The sequence below is a fragment of the Passer domesticus genome, chromosome 8 (assembly GCF_036417665.1).
Source record: "Passer domesticus isolate bPasDom1 chromosome 8, bPasDom1.hap1, whole genome shotgun sequence".
In the NCBI taxonomy this organism is placed as follows: domain Eukaryota; kingdom Metazoa; phylum Chordata; class Aves; order Passeriformes; family Passeridae; genus Passer; species Passer domesticus.
The window spans coordinates 2,178,326-2,198,170 of record NC_087481.1 but is presented as its reverse complement, the minus strand read 5'-3'; the positions used below and the strand labels follow the sequence as shown (position 1 = coordinate 2,198,170).

General features: G+C 54.2%; 2 protein-coding genes and 1 long non-coding RNA gene across 3 annotated transcripts in view; all 3 read left to right on the top strand.

The window, feature by feature from the left end:
• Positions 1-922: 922 nt before the first annotated feature.
• Positions 923-4,565, top strand: LOC135305761 (uncharacterized). The gene is made up of 3 exons (XR_010366745.1): positions 923-4,030; positions 4,121-4,215; positions 4,461-4,565. It is a non-coding gene; the product is annotated as an uncharacterized LOC135305761 (long non-coding RNA).
• A 6,699-nt stretch (positions 4,566-11,264) lies between these two features.
• LOC135306049 (zinc finger protein 420-like) overlaps positions 11,265-19,845 on the top strand; it is a 415,160-nt gene continuing 406,579 nt past the window's right edge. Inside the window, exon 1 of the mRNA XM_064429606.1 lies at positions 11,265-11,556. Coding sequence (XP_064285676.1) covers positions 11,265-11,556 — 292 coding nt within the window. The remainder of the gene's footprint in view (positions 11,557-19,845) is intronic.
• LOC135305942 (olfactory receptor 10C1-like) lies at positions 18,224-18,919 on the top strand. The gene is made up of 2 exons (XM_064429519.1): positions 18,224-18,382; positions 18,641-18,919. The coding sequence occupies exons 1-2, from the start codon at positions 18,224-18,226 to the stop codon at positions 18,917-18,919; spliced, it is 438 nt and encodes a 145-aa protein (XP_064285589.1).

Here is a 19,845-nt window from a genome sequence, read left to right as displayed (position 1 = left end):
TGGTTCAAAGCATTGAAAGGTGTGAAGGACAGAGAGGAGGCCACAGCAAACAATGCTCCTGTTTCCACACCCTCCCCTCTGCGTGTCCCAGAAGGAATTGGATGGATTGTGTTCTTCTCTCCAATTCGTCTCGTTCAGCATGAGCAGCTTAGCACCAGCAGCTGAAGGAGCTGAAGCCTCAGGCCACAGGAGCTGAGCAAGAGGAGACTTTGTGAGCAAATGAGTGCTGCTAACATGGACCTAGCTGAATTCAGCAGATAGAATCACGGAATCACAGAATCCTTTCTGTTGGAAAAGACCTCTGAGCTCATCCAGTCCAGCTGTTCACCCAGCAGTGCCAAGCCCAGCACTAAACCACGTCCCTGAAGTGCCAAGGCCTGGACAACAGCCCTGAGTGAGGCCTGAACAACAGGCCCTGAGCCAAAGGTGGCCTCTGGATGAACCTTTCAACCAAAGGTTATCTTTGTATCTGCTCATTAATGAAATATGCATGGTCATTAGCACTGTGATAGATGTAGCTACTCATTAGTGACACATGTATTGATCTTTCTGTATTTGGAAGCCAGACAGGGCCATGAAATCTGACATCTGGCCTTGTTTGGGGCTGAAGGATCAAAGTCAGCTCCATTGGTTCCTCCTGGGGCCCTGGCCAGGCTTTGGGAGGAACCCAGGAGGTGGATGAAACCAGATGTTCCTGCACTAGAAGTGCTGTCAATTTCTTCATTCAGCACTGTCAGAGCTGGGCCCTCTCACAGCGAGGTTGGAGCCTCAGCTGTGGCTGGAGGCACCTGCAGGAATTCCCAGTGTCCAGGAGTGGCTCTGCAGCCCTTGGCTGGGACAGCTTCCCCCAGCTGCTGTGTGGATCTGGGGGATGGTAAAACTTGAGGGTAACAGCTGCTGGATCTTTCTTAATCACTGCAGGCAATCTTTGGTGCTGATGATTGGGTGCATTGCTGAGCTGCTCCTTTTGTGATCCTTTGCTGCTTTGAGCTGCAGTAAATGACACTGATTCCTTCAGTTGGAGTCTGTGTCTTTGGTGCTGATCCTGCCCACTGGTAAAACAAACCTGGCACAGTCGGGCCAGATGACAAGAAAATGTCATTTTTAAATGTAAATGTGAGGAATCGGTCCCATCAGAAATTCCCAGATGGGAAGCCCTTCCCTGGAGTTGGCTGGCTCTGGAGTGGGCTGAGGTCAGAGCAGATGTGAGCAGTGGGGCAGTCAGTTAAAAGAAGCTGAACCCCTGGATGTCTTAAAATGCATCCAAAAATTACATATGGAATAAGAAAAAAAACTTGTGTTTTTGGAAGACAAGGGTGAATTTTGTTAATGACACATTGGAAACAGCACCAACTGAAGGAAAAACTATTGTTGGAACACTGCCACATGGAGTGACAGAAGAAGGTTTCAATCCTGAGCTCAGGTTTGTTTGTGCAAGTGATATAATAATAATAATATATAATATAACACAATAATCTATATCTGTATTATTAAAAATTGCTAATGTGAAATAAGGCTGACAATAATTTGTTAGCTTTGGCTGCTCACTGTAACACTAAATACCCTAGAGAAAAGGACTGGCCAAGACCCAAATGTCAGTGGTAAACTTTGTGAATTGTGTGTAATGAATAAAGGAGGAAAGTATGAAATTGGCATTTTTTATAGGATTTGTTTATACTGTGATGCGGAATGCTTTGTCTGTTACTGTAAAAAATTCAGTGATTAAGACTGCTGGGTTTTTCATATCCCAGACAATCCACAAGCTGCAGGATTGGTTGAATGGGTGAAGGTTTGTTAAAAGAGCAGTTGACATAATGAGGAGATGGGAACCTGTCCCCATGGAGACCCCATCTCCCAGATGTACTCCATACCCTTAACAATGGCCCACTGGGGAAATGGAAACCCCTGGCTGTGCACGGCTGCCCCCAATTTACATTAACAAACTAAGTTGATTATTAGAAGAAGTAAAAAATGATGCTATGAAAATATCCAATAGTACATCCTGTGAGCTCCAACAAACACGAATGGGGCTCTGCAGAACCACACAGCCTTGGATGATCTGCTTGCTGGCCAGGGAGGAACCTGGGCTATTCTAGGACAGGAATGTTGCAGGGATGTCTATCAGTGCTGGGTTTGAGGTCCAACAATCAGCAATCTCCTTGATAGAAAGATCAGGAGAAGAGTGGCAGAAAGAAGAAAATTCTTCCTGGTGGGATTGGCTCCCAAATTGGAAGCTGCTGTGAAATGCATTTGTGGCAGTCACTGTGATCATTGCAGTGTGAGCACTTGGTGTGTTATGAATCCATGTTAGAGTTGTTGTGACACCTTGTGCTGGAAATGGAGTACTGAGACTTGTCTAAAAACAGACATAGTCTCAAGAAAAAAGGGGCATTTGATAAAGAACAGAGAAGAGCAGCTAATTAGGGCTCTTTTAAAGGAATGCAAATTATAGCTCTGAGTAATGAACTTGAACAGCACTTAGTTGAAGAACAAGAGCTGATGCCTTTATGCCTAATACCTAAATCTAAGGTTCTATTATTGAAAAAATTGTTTTGAAGGTTGCAGTTCATCTGTAGGTCGAAGCACTGATTGAACCCCTGAGGCCTCATCAGGCCCTGACTGTGGCCTGAACAGCAGGCCCTGAGCCAAAGCTGAGCTCTAGATAAACCTTCCAACCAGATGTTATCTTTGTATCTGCTCATTAATGAATCATTATTAGCAATATGATCTCTGTATGTGTTCACTGCTGAAATATGGATTTACCTTTCTGTGTTTGGAAACCAGCAAGGCCCCATCTGGCTTTGTTTGGGGCTGTGGGATCAAAGTCACCTCCCTTGGTTCCTCCTTGAGCCCTGGCCAGGCTTTGGAAGAAGCCAAACAGGAGAATTAAACCAGTTATTCCCACACTAGCAGTGATGTCAGCTTGTTTGTTTAACACTGTAAAAGCTGTGGCCTCTCACAGCGAGGTTGGAGCCTCACTGGCTGCAAAGGTGGAGGCACCTGCAGGAATTCCCAGTGTCCAGGAGTGGCTCTCCAGTCCATGGTTGTGAAAGGGTTAAAAGCACTGTGCCTAGGAATACTTGAGCAAGAATAAGAGACATTGCACCCAACAAGGAAGCTTGCAAAAATTCAGCCACAAGCTAAAGACACAGGATGAAACTTGGCAAGAAATAGGGAACAAAACTGGCAGAAATGAAGGGCAGAGCTTGCTAAAACCAGTGAGGAAATTGCTGAAACAGCCAACAAGAGACTGTGCATGCCTAGAGGAGAAAGGTGAAAAGGGCACGGTGATGAAGATGTCCATCCTTCATCAGGAGACCCCTGAGGAAGACGCAGAGCCTTCCTCAGTGCCACCACCAGTGTGCACTGCACCTGTGCCTCGTGTATGCTAATGATTGTAATGAGTACTGAGAAATCGTTTGCATAACCTCACCTTTTCTGAGGAGAAACATGAATATGCATAGAGTATAACCATATATTGTAATCTGCTGTGTGCCTGCGTGCGCTGTCAGGAGGAGATATCCCTGCAGACCCGGTGTGCTGAATAAAGCAAATCCCCTCCTTGGGCTTTGTCTGGGAAGTGTCTCTTGGCCTGGTTTGGGGCCATTCACGTCCATGGGGTTCTATCAAGTCACAGTGGAACCTTGGTGCCCTGTTGTTGCACAGCCTCACAATTCTCTCCTGCTGCCATGAGGTCCCTCCCTCGGTGACACACTGCAGCCCTGGTTCCATGAGGGGCTCTTGGGTTCCATGGTGCACGCCTTTGTCACATCTGAGCCTTGCTTCCATGGGTTCCATGGACTGACAGTGGCCCTCTGCATTCCATGGGGCCCAGCTAGATCACAGCAGAGCCTGGCTTTCATCAGGTTCTGATACCTGTTCTGCCAGCTGACTGGGGTGATTTAAAGAACACAGAAACCAATGGGAAGAATGGTCTTATTTACTGGGAGTGTTAAGGCAACACAAAAGTTAAATTATGCATTCAATAAAACTACATGCTTGGATTTAGCAACAAGCAAAAAGAAGCAAGGTAATGCACTAAATCATTATTATAGGAGAGAAAGGATAGGGATTGAGAAAGACACATCACCAGTTGCCTAAATACTTTACCATCATCCAGAGTCTGCAGTTGCTGAAAGGTCCCATTTCACAGCAAGGACCTGGAGAACTCTTCCAAGAGATTGGGAAAATCCCATGTGGTGCATCCACCCATAGGTGAGTTCTCCAAATTTGTTCCAAATGCAGGTCCAGCATTTATAGGCCCAAATCAGCAAGGCAAAGTGACTTGATTATATTTTTAGCACATAAACTCCTGGGTCTCATGGCACTTTTCCTGGCCAGAAGGGGCCAGGGATTGGCCAGGGCACAGTCCTCAGCTTGGAGGGTTTCCCCTAAAATATCCTACAAGCCTCTATTCATGTCAATTGGGGAAATTTCTTAGAATGATGCATTTCTTGCAGGTAACTACACAAGATTATGTGGAAGTCTCCACAGCAGCTGGTTTGGTTTTAAACAGCAGCAGAATCATATGGGTCATCTCTTTTTAGCTCAATAAAACTGATGGTGTTAGTCACATAATGCCCAGGTTTTGTCCTGTAACCCAGCTCTGGCTGAGGCTGCCACTTAGGCCTGAGCACATCAGAAGCTGAAGTGACCACGACTGGGAATGGCAAAAACACCCCACTGGGACTGGCCCAGAGGCTCTGGGACTCCCTGGCATGGATCCCCTCAGGAGACGGTATTTCAGGAAGCCCAAAGGACTTTTGGGAGAGATGCTGTGGAGACAGAAGAATTCCACAGCTGAATCCCTTACCTGGGCTCCCAGAGAACCCTTCTGCTGTGGGGCTGCTGAGGGTGGAGGAACAGCAGGTACCCATGGCCACCCCAAAACAGGGCCCCGTTGGCAACACGGCACCGAGCGGGACTGCGGGACCCCATCCCTGGGATGAGTCAGGAGCTGCAGAGCTGGGAGTGCTCAGCCAGACCCGCTGACCCTTCAGGAGCCCCACACGGCCAGAGCGTGAGCCCAGCGGGGAGTGGCCACTGACAGGGACTGTGGGGCCTGAACCAAGTCCCAGCCCCACGGAGAGCGGCTGTGCCGGACACGCTGGAACTCCAGGAGCAGCTGGAGTCCGAGGCAGCCAGGTGGTGCCACCATGGCCGTTCCTTTCTTCCCCCTCAGAAAGGACACTGGGAGCTGGGGAAGTGTCAAGGAAAGGAGTAGGGATGGTGGAAGCTGTGGAACAGCACTAACAGGAGAATCCCAAACTCTTCTGAGAAAGGAGGGCAGAAATCCCTGGTGTCCAGCATCCTGCCAGAGAAACCCATTCCCAGAATTGCCAACATGAAACCATGCTCCAATTCTCTGGATTGTGCTCCTCTTGACCCACTAACACCTGCCCACCAGAGTGAAGCTCTGAGGTGGGATTGATGGAGGAAACCTGAGGCCTGAGCCATGCCAGGGTCAGTGCCAGGAGCATCTCCTGGCACTGTTTAACAGCGGCTCTGCAGGACCTGGGGATGCAAACAGGATGAACCTGAACACCTCCCACCAGCAGATACCTCAGAGCTTACACAGCAACACAGCCGTGGCTCTCCCAAACTGGATTTAGGAATGGCACACCTACTGCAGCCATGGGATCCAGATCTGCCCAGATCCCTTTGGGACTCCTGCTTTTGGTGTCTCTGCCTCCTCTCCCTGCCCAAAGGAGGCTCCTCTCTCCCCTCTCCCTGCCCTGACAAGACAGTCACACAAATAAAGATGTGAGATTGCCGGTGCTGAGGGGTTGTAGAAGGAGCTTCTCCAGGTCTGGCCTCTTTCCAAAACCCATACAGTCTCCTGCAAGAAGGAACCTCCTTGTTCACCCTCTCCAAGGGTGTCAAGCTCAGGAAGGGACTCCTGACACCCTGTCCAGCTGGGAGAGCTCCTGTGTCTCCATATCAGGGGATAAAACTAAACAAAGGAACCCCGGGGGGACTGAGATTGTGGCATGGGGACATCTGCATTTATTTCCCAGTGACAAATAAATATTTGGTATGATGCCAGAGCTTGTTTTGATCTACATCAACCATTGATAAATGTCCCTCGTCCTGACAGCGACTCCTCTGCAGCTGCTCCGGGAGATCTCCCGGGCCAAGTACAGTAAGAGGAGATGTCAGTGGTGCTGAGGTGCCAAGGGGGCCATTTCAATGCTCTGCTGAATTCCAAGGATAATGTGTTTCCCCAAGGAGGAACATTCCTTTCTGGCACTCACTGCCCATGAGGGACATTATTCAGCTGCTGCTGTTGGGTGAGTTCCAGCTACAGGGAGAGGGAGGAGGAGATGATCCCACCCATGGCTGCTGCTGGGCCCAGACATCTGGGGAGATAAAGCTGAGCCAGAGCTTCAGCCTCTCTCCCAAAATCACAGAATCACAGAATGACTTGGCTTGGAAGAGACCCTAAAGTTCATCGCATTCCACCCCCTGCCATGGGCAGGGACACCTTCCATTATCCCAGGCTGCTCCAAGCCCTGTCCAACCTGGCCTTGGACACTGCCAGGGATCCAGGGGCAGCCACAGCTGCTCTGGGCAAGCTCTCATCTCTGTCCAGGTGGGCAGGGACAGGACCTGAGGGAATGGCTGGAGTTGGGCCAGGTTAGGGCTCGGCTGGAGATCAGGAAAAGCTTCTTCCCCCAGAGAGGGCTCAGGCACTGCCCAGGCTCCCCAGGGAATGGGCACAGCCCTGAGGCTGCCGGAGCTCCAGAGGCCTTTGGACACCACTCCCAGGGCTGCTCAGGCTGCGATTGTTGGGGGGTCTGTGCAGGGCTGGGGGCTGGACTTGGTGATCCCAATGGGCCCCTGCCAGCTCAGCCCCTTCTGCAATTCTCACCCTTTGGCTCAGCCTTTGTGTCACCTCGAGGCACTGGCAGAGCTGTTGGGGACAGGGCAGGAGTTGTGACAGCCCCAGCGTTCCCCTGTGTGTGACACCCCAGCGATGACAGCCCCAGCGTTCCCCTGTGTGTGACACCCCAGCGGTGACAGCCCCAGCGTTCCCCTGTCTGTGACACCCCAGCGGTGACAGCCCCAGCGTTCCCCTGTGTGTGACACCCCAGCGGTGACAGCCCCAGCGTTCCCCTGTCTGTGACACCCCAGCGGTGACAGCCCCAGCGTTCCCCTGTGTGTGACACCCCAGCGGTGACAGCCCCAGCGTTCCCCTGTGTGTGACACCCCAGCGGTGACAGCCCCAGCGTTCCCCTGTCTGTGACACCCCAGCGGTGACAGCCCCAGCGTTCCCCTGTGTGTGACACCCCAGCGGTGACAGCCCCAGCGTTCCCCTGTGTGTGTGACACCCCAGCGGTGACAGCCCCAGCGTTCCCCTGTGTGTGACACCCCAGCCGTGACAGCCCCAGCGTTCCCCTGTCTGTGACACCCCAGCGGTGACAGCCCCAGCATTCCCCTGTCTGTGACACCCCAGCAGTGACAGCCCCAGCGTTCCCTCCCTGCAGACGCTCCAAGGGAAGCGTCCAGAGCCGTGTCCAGTCCATGGAACTGAGCGGCCACTGCCCAGCCCAGCCTGGGCTGATGTGGATTCCTCTGCACACAGCTCGGGGAAGGTCCCCCTGGCCACCCGCACAGTGCCACAGACAAGTGACAGACACAGTTACAAAGCTCTGCTCAGAGCTCACATGGGAATCCATTAAAAAACATGAAAAAACAAACAAACAAACAAACAAACAAACAAACAAACAAAAAAACCACACAAAAAAAACTAAAAAAAAAAAACCAAAAAACCAACCAACCAACCAAAAAAAACCCAAATAAACAACCAAAAACAACCAAAACCCAAAGAAAACCATATCAAAAAAACCCCCACCACCCAAACAAAAAAAGCCACCCAAAACAAAACAAAAACAATGATCCAACAAAAACAAACAACCGAAAACAAAATAAAGAACAACAAACCAAACCTAACCAAACAAACAACAAAAGAAAAAGAGAACTCGCCCCAGCAGAGCTCTTCCATCCTTCAGCAGTCACATCTGCACACACACAAGACATAGGGCTGTAAAAAAATGAGGCTTCATTGGGCACATTTGCAGGAAAAGCAGGTTTATGACAGGCTTTCAGCAGAACTGTTCTCAGCTGAGCCAAAAAGGCCCCTTTGGCAGCTGCAGAGCCATTGGAAATGCAGAGCCTCAGCCCACAGGGCAGAAATAGGCTCTGAGCTCCCCTCCCCTGACACCAAAACCTGTTCCCAGGCTGCTTCACACACAGGATTCTTCTGGAGCACTGCACAAAGCTGAGAGTGGGCTCTGGCTTCTCCATGGTGCGTGTCCTAAAACTGCCTGGGAGAAGAAATTTTGGGTCAGCTCGGCTGGCACAATCCTTCCTGGCACAGGGCACAGCGCTGGGAAGGGCTTTGGGTGCCAAGGCTTTGCTGCAGCCAAGGAAAGCTCCTGGCTCAGGGTCACCTTTGCTGCTCAGCCAGAGCCCCGAGTGCCCCAGCAGCAGCAGCAGCAGCAGCAGCAGCAGCAGCAGCAGCAGCAGCAGCAGAAAATGGCAGCATTGCCAGGGGCTGGCACAGGAGGGGGAGATTTCCCCCTGGAGAGAGGCTCCTATTGCAGTTTTTGCACTCAGGCAGCTGCAGATGCCTCAGCTTTGGCTGCACAGCAGCTGGAAATGCAAGTCCAGGAGCTCTGTGCATGGCCAGCCCCAGCAGGTGACAGCAAGGACAGGGCCCTGGCACAGTGACATTTGCAGGGAGCGCCTTTAGCAAGCGCTGGGGGCTGGGACTGTGTGCAGAAAACGCCCTGGGGGTCTCTGTAGCCAGGCAAAAGGAACAAAGTTTCAGTTGTGGCCTGGCCAGGGAGCACCAGAATGGATTGTTTTCCATTGCCGGGTGTTCTAGGAGCCCCAGAGGAGAGCCCCAGGGGCCATGGAATGGAGAGCGGGGACTGTGCAGGAGCCGGAGCAGCGAGAGAGGCCGGGCTGAAGGTGCGGGGCGGGCACGGGCTGGAAGGGGGCCCAGCCCGGGGGTCCCGCAGAGCCTCCCTGCTCCAGAGCCACAGCTGCCACAGCGGGGCAGCTGCCGGGATCGCTGTGCCAGGGACGGGCCGCAGCTGGGGCTGCCGAGGGGCTGGGCTGGAGCAGCTTTTTGTCCCGATGCACCGGGGGCATTGCCGCGGGGCTGGGGTCCCTGGGAAGGCGCAGCAGGACAGGGTGGCAGGGGTTGGTTTGTGGGTTTGTTGCTGGGAAGTTTTGTTGGCGGCCCCGGGCGGGCTGTGGGAGCCGGGAGCGGCCGGGCGGGCCCGGAGCCGCCCCTCGGGCCGGGAGCCCCGGGCAGAGCTCTGTGCTCGGGGGGCCGGGCCGGGAAAAGGCTGAGGGAGAGCGGGGGAAGCACTGGCACAGAGGCCCCGGGCTCGCCGTGCCCCCCTGGCCACGCAGCCGGGCTCGGGGCCGCCTCGCTCAGAGCCAGCCCCGGCTGCGGGGGTCCCCGGGGCTCCCTGGGCAGGGGGCGGCGGGGGCTGCCCGAGCTCCGTGCCCGGCGCTGGGCGCGGCTGCCGAGGCAGCGCAGGATGCGGGGTCCCCCCGTGCTGGGGCTGGCTCTGCCCGGCCCAGGGGCTGCACTGTCAGCCCAGAGCCACCTGGGGATCGCCCAGGACCGGCAGGGCTGGCAGGGAAACCGGCACTGGGGGGAGCAGAAACGGGCAATGCGAGAGCTGGGGGTGCTCCAGAAGCCTGGACATGTTGGCAGCATGGACAGGGGGGAGCCATGGATACCCCAGGACTCTGAAACAGGGACCCCGGGCAGTGCTGACCCCTGGGACGCCTGTGATGCCAAAGTGGTGAGCCCAGAGAAGGGGAACCTGCGGGATTGCCAGGAGCCCCAGCAGCCCAGAGAGGGGGAACACCAATACAAACCTGACCTGCAGCAACCCAGACAGGGGAGTGGCCTCCAGGAGCCCAAAGTGGAAAAGACCAGAGAGGAGAAACCAAGGTTGGGTGTTTTTGCTGAATCTTGGTCATTTGTGCATTTTGGGGGACTGAATCTCGGTGTTTTGGAGGTTTACTTGGGCACCAGATTCCAGTGACTTCTAGAGTGTGGAGGCACAGGGGCCAACATTGGAACTGCAATACCTCAGGGCAAAGGTGACCAGGGTCAGAGAGAGACACCCCTCTGAGGACAATCCTCTCACCATCAGCATTTGCAGGCTCATGTTAATGCAGCAGCCTTCATTGGCATCACCCAGTCCAGCTGCCCTTTTTTCCTTATATGTACTCCCCCTAGAATGTTCTCCCCTTTCTTGTCCCCCATTGGTCCCAGGTTAATGCAATGCTCCACCCCTGTTACCTCATTGGTTCCCCAGTTGGCTGCCCCTCCTCTGCACCACCTGTGCTCAGTTCCCATTGGCCCTTGGCCCTCAGACCCGCCCCTTTCCCCCCTTATCAAACCCTGTGTCCTCAGCCCCATTTTGTCTCTGTGCCTGGACCCTCTGCATTGTAATGAACTGTGTTTGGAGCTGTGCACACAGACCCTTCCCTGGCCTTGTCCATCAGCAGGTTAAGCAAGCGTGCTCCGGGCTCTGGGAGTGCAGGTTGCTCACAGGGGCTCGTTGTGGATGTGCCGCAACACTGGAGATGGACTTGGGCAGGAGGAACCCCCTAATCCAATGTAGTCATACACTGTATTTTTCCCCAAACCAGGATTTCTCATTCCCAAACTTTGGCTGGATGGAGGAGCAGGCTGTGAGGAAGAGGAAGATGCCCCAGGACATCCAGGCAGGTGAGGAGGAAGTCAGTGCCCCTTTCCCCCACTCTCCTGCTCCATCTCCCAGCCCAGCAATGCCCCCAGCTGCAGGACAATCCCACTGCTGTCCTGCTGGGGATGCACTGGGGGATCTTCTTCCCTTTCCCTGTGGCATAGGGGCAAATCCCATCCTCACCTTGTCCTTCCTCCCCCAGAGAGGGAGGTGAGGATGGAGACCAGGGAGGACAAATCCCCACAGAAGAACCTCGAGGAAGAGGCAGATTTGAGCGGCTCCACGGGGCAGGAATCCAACAGGGAGGAAAAGCTCCAGAGATGGCACAGGAGGAGGGGCACCAAACCCAGCCCAGGGTGCTCTGAAGTGAAAGGCCGCACCCTGAGCCAGGAAGGTGGACAGAGCTTCAGCCGGGGATTGGGGCTGGTGACCCATGAGCAGCTTCGTGATGGGGAGAAGCCCTACAAGTGTTTGGAGTGTGGGAAGAGCTTCAGGCAGAGCAGCACCCTGATCAGCCACCAGATGATCCACACAGGGGAATGGGCCTATGAGTGTGGGGAGTGTGGGAAGGGCTTCAGCTGCAGCTCAAAACTTGTCAGGCATCAACGCATCCACACTGGGGAGAGGCCCTATGAGTGTCCTGAGTGCCAGAAGAGGTTCCAAACCAGCTCCAATCTCCTCCTGCATGAGAGAATTCACACAAAGGGGAGGCCCTTCCGCTGCCCCGACTGCGGGAAGGGCTTCAAGTACAACTCCCACCTCATCACCCACCGGCGAATCCACACTGGGGAGAGGCCCTACGAGTGTTCCCAGTGTGGGAAGAGCTTCACCCAGAGTTGTAACTTGAACAGACACCACCAGAGGCACAGTTAAGGGAAGCCCTATAAATGCCCCAACTGCAGAAGGAGCTTCGTGCACTGCCCTGACTTCGTCCCCCCACTGGAGAGCCCACATTGGGAAGAGCCCTTGTGATCCATGGTCCCTGTGATCCATGCTGGGAAGACACCTGTGGCTTTTCCTGGTTCTGTCAATGATATGATGTGAGATTGAAGAACATGACGGTGTGGCCATGGCCATGATGTTACATTCAGTCCCACCTTAGGTTATTGCCAGGGGCAGGCAAGGGACTCTCTCTTTCGCAAAGAGGAGGGTGTCCTTTCCAGGCAGGAGGAAATATGTGGCCAGGAAGAGACGGTTGTTGATGTTGTAGTTTTCCCTGTAAATAGTTTTTCTTTTCCCTTCTGTTACCAGTATTGTTTCTCATCCTGTTTGTTGTTTATCTCATTGCTATTCCCATTAAATTGTTCTTATCCCAGCCCATGATCTTTGCCTTTTGTTCTTTCCATGGGAGGTGGGAGGGCAGCGAGCGGCAGTGCGGTTTTAGTGGGAGCAGGACATTGGGGAATCCCATTCCTAAACCCCGGCGTGTGGAAACCGAGCATCCCAGCTGGTCCCAGCCCTGGTGGCCATGGCAACAGCCTTGGGAGCGGGTCCCTGGCTGGGGCTGGGGGAACCTCTTCCCTCTGGTGCCCAGGACTGGAGGGAGCGGCTGCAGCTGAGTCCGGGCAGGCTGAGGTTGGATCTCAGGAAAAGGTTTTTCCCCAGAGGCTGCTGGGGCACTGCCCAGGCTCCCCAGGGAAGGCTCCCAGCTCCAGGGCTCTCTGAGCTCCAGCAGCGTTTGGCCAGCGCTGCCAGGCCCAGGCTGGCATTGTTGGGGTGTCCTGTGCATGGCCAGCAGTTGGACTCCAGGATCCTGATGGGTCCCTCCCAGCTCAGCCAATTCTGTGCATCTGGGATCCCATGACCCATAGCAACAGGGTCCTGGTGATGGTTGCCATGCTAAGGATCAGATTTGTCACAGGCCCTCAGAGGGGTTCCATAGGGACATTCCAAGAGTCTCCAGGCTGTTCAAGAGCTGGAATGTCATAGGCAGAGACAGGGGCTCCATGGACACCTCCCAGGGGTTTCAGGGGATGGTAAAGAGCCCTGTGCTCAGAAGCAGTCACAGCCATTCCATGGTGATATCCCAGGAGTCCCCAGGCTGCCACAGAGCCAGGATGTCCCAGACACTCACAGGGGTTCCTGTCATGAGCACAGTGGGAGCTTCAGGCAAAAGCTTCATTTCTTTATTACAGAAACTCCTGTTGAGACATGAGGTGGAGAAATTACTTCCAACAGCCACCATGGAACCTCAAACCCCTGCAGGACCCCTAGACTTGTAAAATTCCTTCTAAGAGAGGAGACTGGGAGAGGCTGCATCCAATCCCAGCCCCAGACTTTGTCAAAGGTTTATGTATAAAAGATTGGAGAGGTGGAATTGAACCTTAATGCAATTTTTCCCACACGATTAATGATGGAATACCAGATAAAGTTCTATAAATACAGTCCTGATGGATTGTGATCATGATTAGTCAGAAAGATCTTAACCACAGTACTGGAATTATAACAGTTATTAGAATATGCTGTTCTAGGAAGCAATTTTGAAATCAACAGGGCCTTGCTGGAGTTAGAGCCCACTGCAGGCAGAGCCTCCTGCTCCAGCAGGAACTGCCTTTCCTGTGCCAGGAGCAGGGCAGGTCCCGCTGCAGGAAAAGGCCCAGGCCAGCCCCAGCACAGGGAAGGGCTTGGGCACAAGGCCAGAGTGCCGTGCTGGGAGCTGTGCCAGGCAGAGCCTGAGGCACCAAAGGCTCCTTGGCAGCAGTAGCTGCTTGCAGGGCATGGCCAGAAGCCTCCCTTGGCAGCCCGGCCTGGTGGCCAGCACTGCAGAGCTGCTGCCTCAGGGCTCATTTCTGCCTGGGCTCTGAAAAGCCACTTCTGCTCCAGGAGCCTGCCTGGGAAGCCATTGGCCCCAGCACCTTGGGGACAAGATATGAGTGACAAAACTCTTCATGCCAGCAGAGACAAGGCAGGGGCAGAGGAAAGGGGAGAGCCAGGCCCAGGGGACAGGGCTGCCATGGTGACGGCTGTGAGGTCACTGCCCCTGCAGCAGCCTGGCTGTCCTCAGCAGACATTCTGGCCAGAAGCGTTGTGAGGGCACCCAGCACATCAGAGAACCCACACAACAGGAATTCTGTCCTTGGGGATGAGAGGGTTTCACTGGGTCAGGCTGCACAAAGGTCCTGCTCTTGGATAATTCCTGAGATGGGGAATCCAATTCTGTGGAAGAACACAGTTGCAGTTTCGTGCACTCTCCTCATTGTAAAATATTTCCTCCTTCTAGCAAATGTAAATCCACCCTCATTCAGTTCAGAGATATTGAGCCTTGTTCTGTCACTGCAAGATTTGGGAGAAAATAACTTTGACCACTGTTTTCATTTTCACAGACCTTGGAGAGGACCCAAAAACCTGTCAAGATGAGGTTTGGAGGCCTCATCCCATAACCAGCAGTGAGAGGCGGCAGACTCTGGGCTCAGTGGTGTGGAGACTGAGGACAGAATAAGAGTAGCCGGGGAGGGATTAAAGGGTGGTTTCACACATTTCGGAGTTTTTCTTTATTGTATAAAACAGCCAGAGAAAGAGATAATGACACCAAGGGCAGCTTAGGAAGCCCAGACTGGACGCCAGGAAACAGGAATTTTCCTCCCGGGCAGGGCTGTGGTGCAATACATCCCCCAGAAGGAGCCTGGAGCAGCCCAAGGCTTTGTGTGGGCAGGCAGAGGCAGGCAGGAGGCAGAGCTGTCAGCAAAGGAAGGGGCCAGCCAGGTGGGGCAGCCGGGGGATGACAACAGCCTGCAGGGACAGAGGCACAGGGCAGGGACACCGTAGGACAGCCTGGGCTGCACAGGGCACAGGGATGGGCAGCAGCTGCAAGGCCCTGACAGAGCCAACTTGGGCAGCACTTTGGGCCATGGCTGCTGGCCCTGGGCCTGAGCCAGGAGGAGGAGACAAGTGACCCTTGCAGGCGTGGGGCCTCATTGCCTCCTTGTCCCTGCTCAGCAGCCTGGCAGGGGCCGCCCCATGGTGCTGCCCTTGGCATTGCACATCCCCACATGCCAGAGCCCATCCCGGGAAGAGCCCTGAGCAAGGAGGGAGGGACAGGATCTGCCTTGCCAGGGGCTGGAGCTCAGGCCTTGGCCCTTTGCATTCCTGAAACACATCCAGGTTTACTCAGCACCAGAGGCACCTTTCCCTTCCTTGTCTGAAGCTGTCACCACTGCCTCCAGTGTTCGGCTCTACCTGGAACCTGGGGACACATTCACATGAGTTATGTCCCTCAGTGGACCCCATTTAAACTACAAGAAATGTCTATGTTTCAGCTTAACTTGGAGTTCTTGAGAAGCTTTTTGAGCACACTCCAAGGGACTGAGTCTGATGCAAAGAGCACCAAAGCCCCAGAGGGTCACTAAAGTCCTGCTGCTGTGTCTGTGCTGCTGAGCTGGGCCGGGCTCCTGGCCCAGAGGCAGCTCCTGGCAAGGGCAGCGCTGCAGAGAGACAGCTCTGGCCAGGAGCAGCTCCTGTGCACAGCCCAGCAGGGCTGGGGCACTGCCAGGGCAGCTCAGGGACACCAGCAGGGCACAGCCAGAGCTGACAGGGGCTCAGCACTGGCAGGGGCTGGGGGATGTCCCAGAGGGGGCTGTGTCACAGCAGCACCTCTGTGGCTGTGTCCTAGAGGCACAGAGCAGCTGTGATGTCAGCAAGGGGCTGTGTGACAGCACAGAGTGGGCTGGGTGAGGTCACAGGTTGGGCCATGACATCACAGAGTTTGTTGTGTGAGGTCACTGAGCAGCTACAGCATCATAGAGGAGACTGTGTGACAACACAGAGCAGGCTGTGACATCATGGCATGGTTGTATGACATCATAGAGCAGGCTGTGACATCAAAGTGTGTGCTGTGACATTAGAGAGTGGCAGCATGACATAACAGAGAGGGTTTTGTGACATCACTGAGAGGGTTGTGACATCACAGAGCTGTCTGTGACATCATGGAGTAGGGTATGAGGCGATAGAGCAGATCCGGACGTAACAGCTGGTGGCTCTGTGACATCAGCGAGTGGGTTGTGACATCACTAGGTGGCTGTGTAACATCATAGAGAAGACTGTGACATCACAGAACAGACTGTGACTTCCCAAAGCAACTTTCTGACATCACAGAGTCTTCTGGGACATCACAATGCAGCTGCATGACATTCCAGGGTGACATCCCAGAATTGGCTCTGTGACAAAACAAGGGTGCTGTATGACATCCCAGAGTGGGCTGTGACATCACAGGTGGCTGTGTTACATCATAGGGTGCTCTGTGACATCACAAGATGCTGTATGAGATCACAGGTGGCTGTGTGACATCACAGGGTGGCTGCTTGTCCCTGCTCAGCAGCCTGGCAGGGGCCAGCCCATGGTGCTGCCCTTGGCATTGCACATCCCCACATGCCAGTGCCCATCCCAGGAAGAGCTCTGAGCAAGGAGGGAGGGACAGGATCTGCCTGGCCAGGGGCTGGGGCTCAGGCCTTGGCCCTTTGCATTCCTGAAACACATCCAGGTTTATTCAGCACCAGAGACACCTTTGCCTTGTTTGTCCCCAGCTGTCATCACTGCCTGCAGTGTTCTGCTCTGACTGGAACCTGGGGACACTTTCTCAGTTGTGTCCTTCAATGAGAACCATTAAAACTTCAAGAAACTTTGGAGTTTCAATTTAACTTTGAGTTCTGGAGAAGTCTTTGGAAGGCTCTCTCAGGGACTGAGTCTGATGTAAACAACACCCAAGTCCCAAGAGGGTCATTAAAGTCTTTGTTCTGTGTCTGTGCTGCTGAGCTTTAAAGGAACAGCTCTTCCCAGGACCAGCTCCTCTCCCAGTCCAGCAGGGCTGAGGGCTCTGCCTGCAGGCACTGAGGGGACAGGAGCCAGGCAGAGACAGGCTGAGGAAGTCATTGAGATGAAACTTCACTGGGGGAAAGATCTTCACAGCCCTCCACATGGTGAGTCAGTGGATGCAGGGCAATGTCCCCTGTGCTCCTGGCGAGATCTCCTGAAGCCAGCACACCCCACAGCCTGGGGGATGTGCCAGGAGGACTCTCCCAATTTCTCTGTGGCAGGGGAGCAGGAGGAGGAGGATGTGCTGCAGAGCAGGGCTGCCCTGGGCACCATCAGAGGGACAGGGCAGGACGGCTCCTGCTGCCAGGGATGGCTGCAGGGGGTGAAGCTGGGGCTGCAGCCAGGGCTGCCAGGGCTGTCCTGCAGAGCAGGTCCTGCAGCCCTCAGGGCTCTTGGCCAGCCCAGGGGATGTGCCACCTGCCAGGGGCAGCTCTCAGCCTGCGTGGCAGCTCCCCATGGACACTGCAGGGCAGAAGTTGGAGGTGGCAGGAGCGACCCCCATCAGGGCAGATTCCTCCTGCTGTGGAGATGGTGCTGCATGGCCAGGGCTGCTCTCAGCTTTCTCCTAAAGGGAAGGGGCTGTCAGCTTTGGCTGTGTCACTGAAACTCCTGCACTGTCAGCCTGGGCATCAGCAGATGTGCCTCAGATTTCCCTCAGAAAGTGCCTCCTCAGCCTCCTCTCCCTACAGACAGCAGCAGCAGCACCTTGGCTTGCAGCATCTCTGTTTGTCTGCCCTGCCCTTAAGGCCCTGCTGCCAGGGAGATGCCCCAGGGCAGTGCCCTGTGCTGGGAGGGGTCTGCAGGGCAGAGCTGAGTTCCCAGGGCTGGGCTGGGCTCTGGCAGCACTGGCAGGGACAAGGCTCGGGTAGAGAGAAACAGCTCCAAATAGGCACAACTGCAGGCAGCAGACAGCCAGACCGGCCCTTGGTATACCTTCCTGTCCAGCTGCACAGGGAAAGGGAGAAGTGTTTAGAGAAATTTACTTTGAAACTGAAACTTTCAAAAAGTCCACTTTATTTTTTAAGCATGATTTACATTTGATCAACCTGAAATAGTTGGAGATGAAATTATCAAAGGGCACCTGTGTGGTTCTACCTGGTCTGACTGTCCTGACTACACAGGGAGCCCTGTTTTCCCCGTGGGCACCCAGCGGTCAGTCTGACAGCAGTGCTGAAGATGAGGCAGTAACTCAGCAGCACACACCCAAACGAAAAAAAAAAAAATTTAGGAAAATTCCCTCATAGGAACAGAAGTAATTTTGAGGGGATTCCAAGTAAAATACATAGGATTGACTCCGAGAAGTTGGTCCCAATTTGTCAATGTCTTCTTTCAACAGTCCATGATTACCAGAATGAAGAAATGTCCAATCTGGCAGTGCCATTTCCTTGCCAGACAGGTGCCAATCCTCTATAAATACCCATACTCCAAGACAGCAAATGTCCAACAGCAGCTCCATCATCCACTTCCTCCTGCTGGCATTGGCAGACATGTGGCAGCTGCAGCTCCTGCACTTCTGCCTCTTGCTGGGCATCTCCCTGGCTGCCCTCCTGGGCAACAGCCTCATCATCAGCGCCGTAGCCTGCGGCCACCACCTGCACACGCCCATGTTCTTCTTCCTGCTCAACCTGGCCCTCAGCGACCTGGGCTCCATCTGCACCACTGTCCCCAAAGCCATGCACAATTCCCTCTGGGACACCAGCAACGTCTCCTACACAGCATGTGCTGCACAGGTTTTTCTGATTATCTTCTTCCCTGGAGCAGAGTTTTCCCTCCTGACCACCATGTGCTACGACCGTTACGTGTCCATCTGCAAACCCCTGCACTACGGGACCCTCCTGGGCAGCAGAGCTTGTGCCCACATGGCAGCAGCTGCCTGGGCCAGTGCCTTTCTCAATGCTCTCATGCACACAGCCCATACATTTTCCCTGCCCCTGTCCCATGGCAATGCCCTGGGCCAGTTCTTCTGTGAAATCCCACACATCCTCAAGCTCTCCTGCTCACACTCTTACTTCAGGGAAGTTGGGGTTTCTGTTTTCACTACCTTGTTAGCATTTGGTTGTTTTGTGTTCATTGTTTTCTCCTATGTGCAGATCTTCAGGGTAGTGCTTAGGATCCCCTCTGAGCAGGGACGGCACAAAGCCTTTTCCACCTGCATCCCTCACCTGGCTGTGGTCTCCCTATTTGTCAGCACCTCATTTTTTGCCTACATGAAGCCCCCCTCCATTTCGTCCTTATCCCTGGATTTGACAGTGTCAGTTCTGTACTCAGTTGTGACTCCAGCTCTGAACCCCCTCATCTACAGCCTGAGGAACCAGGAGCTAAAGGCTGCAATGTGGAGACTGATGATTGGATGGTTTCAGAGACATTAAAATGCTTGGCAGTTTCTGTAAGTCACTTGTAATAAAAGTAATCTTTAATGGGTCTTATTCAGTTTGGTGGTTTGTTTGTTCTTTTAATTCCATTGTTTTAGTTTTTAATATTGTACACAAAAAAAATGCCATTTCTTGGTGCCATTTTTGATATTGTTTCTCGCCAACTTTGCTGTGACTCACACACAGTGTCAATGAGGGGTTGTGCTCTTGATCGCATTAAGTGTACTAATGGATCTCCCAGCAGAGTTTTCTCCAGAGATGCCCTTTTGTTGCATTTTCTGGAGCTGCAGCAGCAATGTCTGTGTGCAGAGCTGGGGGCAGATCAGTGCTGGCACAGCAGCTGTGCCCAGCAGCAGCAGCAGCACTTGGTGTTGCCAGTGCTGCTGCCGTGGCCCTGCCCCGCTGCCCTGGTGGCCCTGGTGTTGCTGCAGGGCCTGAGTGCTCTCGGGGCCGGGCACAGTCCTGGGGGTGGCAGTGCCGGGGCTGCAGCAGGGACAGGCCATGGGCACTGCTGGGGCAGCGCTGACGCCTCAGGCCAGGCCCTGGGGGCTGCAGGCTCCTTGCCCAGGCTCTCTCAAGAACACGGCCAGGCCAATGTTCAGCACAGAAAAGCCCCAGGCTGAGCAGCCCCAGGCTGGCCGTGGGCAGGCTGGGGGCAAACAGCATGGCTGGGGCTCTGCAAGGGCCCTGGGCGAGACGGGAAGGAGCAGCAGAGCAGGGGCTGATTCCTCAGGTCCCTTTCTGCCTGGCTGCTGTCCAGCCACTCTGTCACCAGCCTGTAGTGCTGCACGGGTTGTTGTGGCCAAAGTGCAGGACCTGGCACTGGGACTTGTTCAACCTCACCTGGTTGGATTTGGGCCCTGGATCCAGCCTGTCCAGGTCCCTCTGCAGAGACCTCCTACCCTCCAGCAGATCCACACTCA

Excerpts from the sequence above, each read along its gene's own strand:
- LOC135305942 (XM_064429519.1), top strand. The coding sequence starts at position 18,224 with ATGCACAATTCCCTCTGGGACACCAGCAACGTCTCCTACACAGCATGT. Across the intron at positions 18,383-18,640 it reads AACCCCTGCACTACGGGACC|ATCTTCAGGGTAGTGCTTAG; the intron begins CTCCTGGGCAGC and ends TCCTATGTGCAG.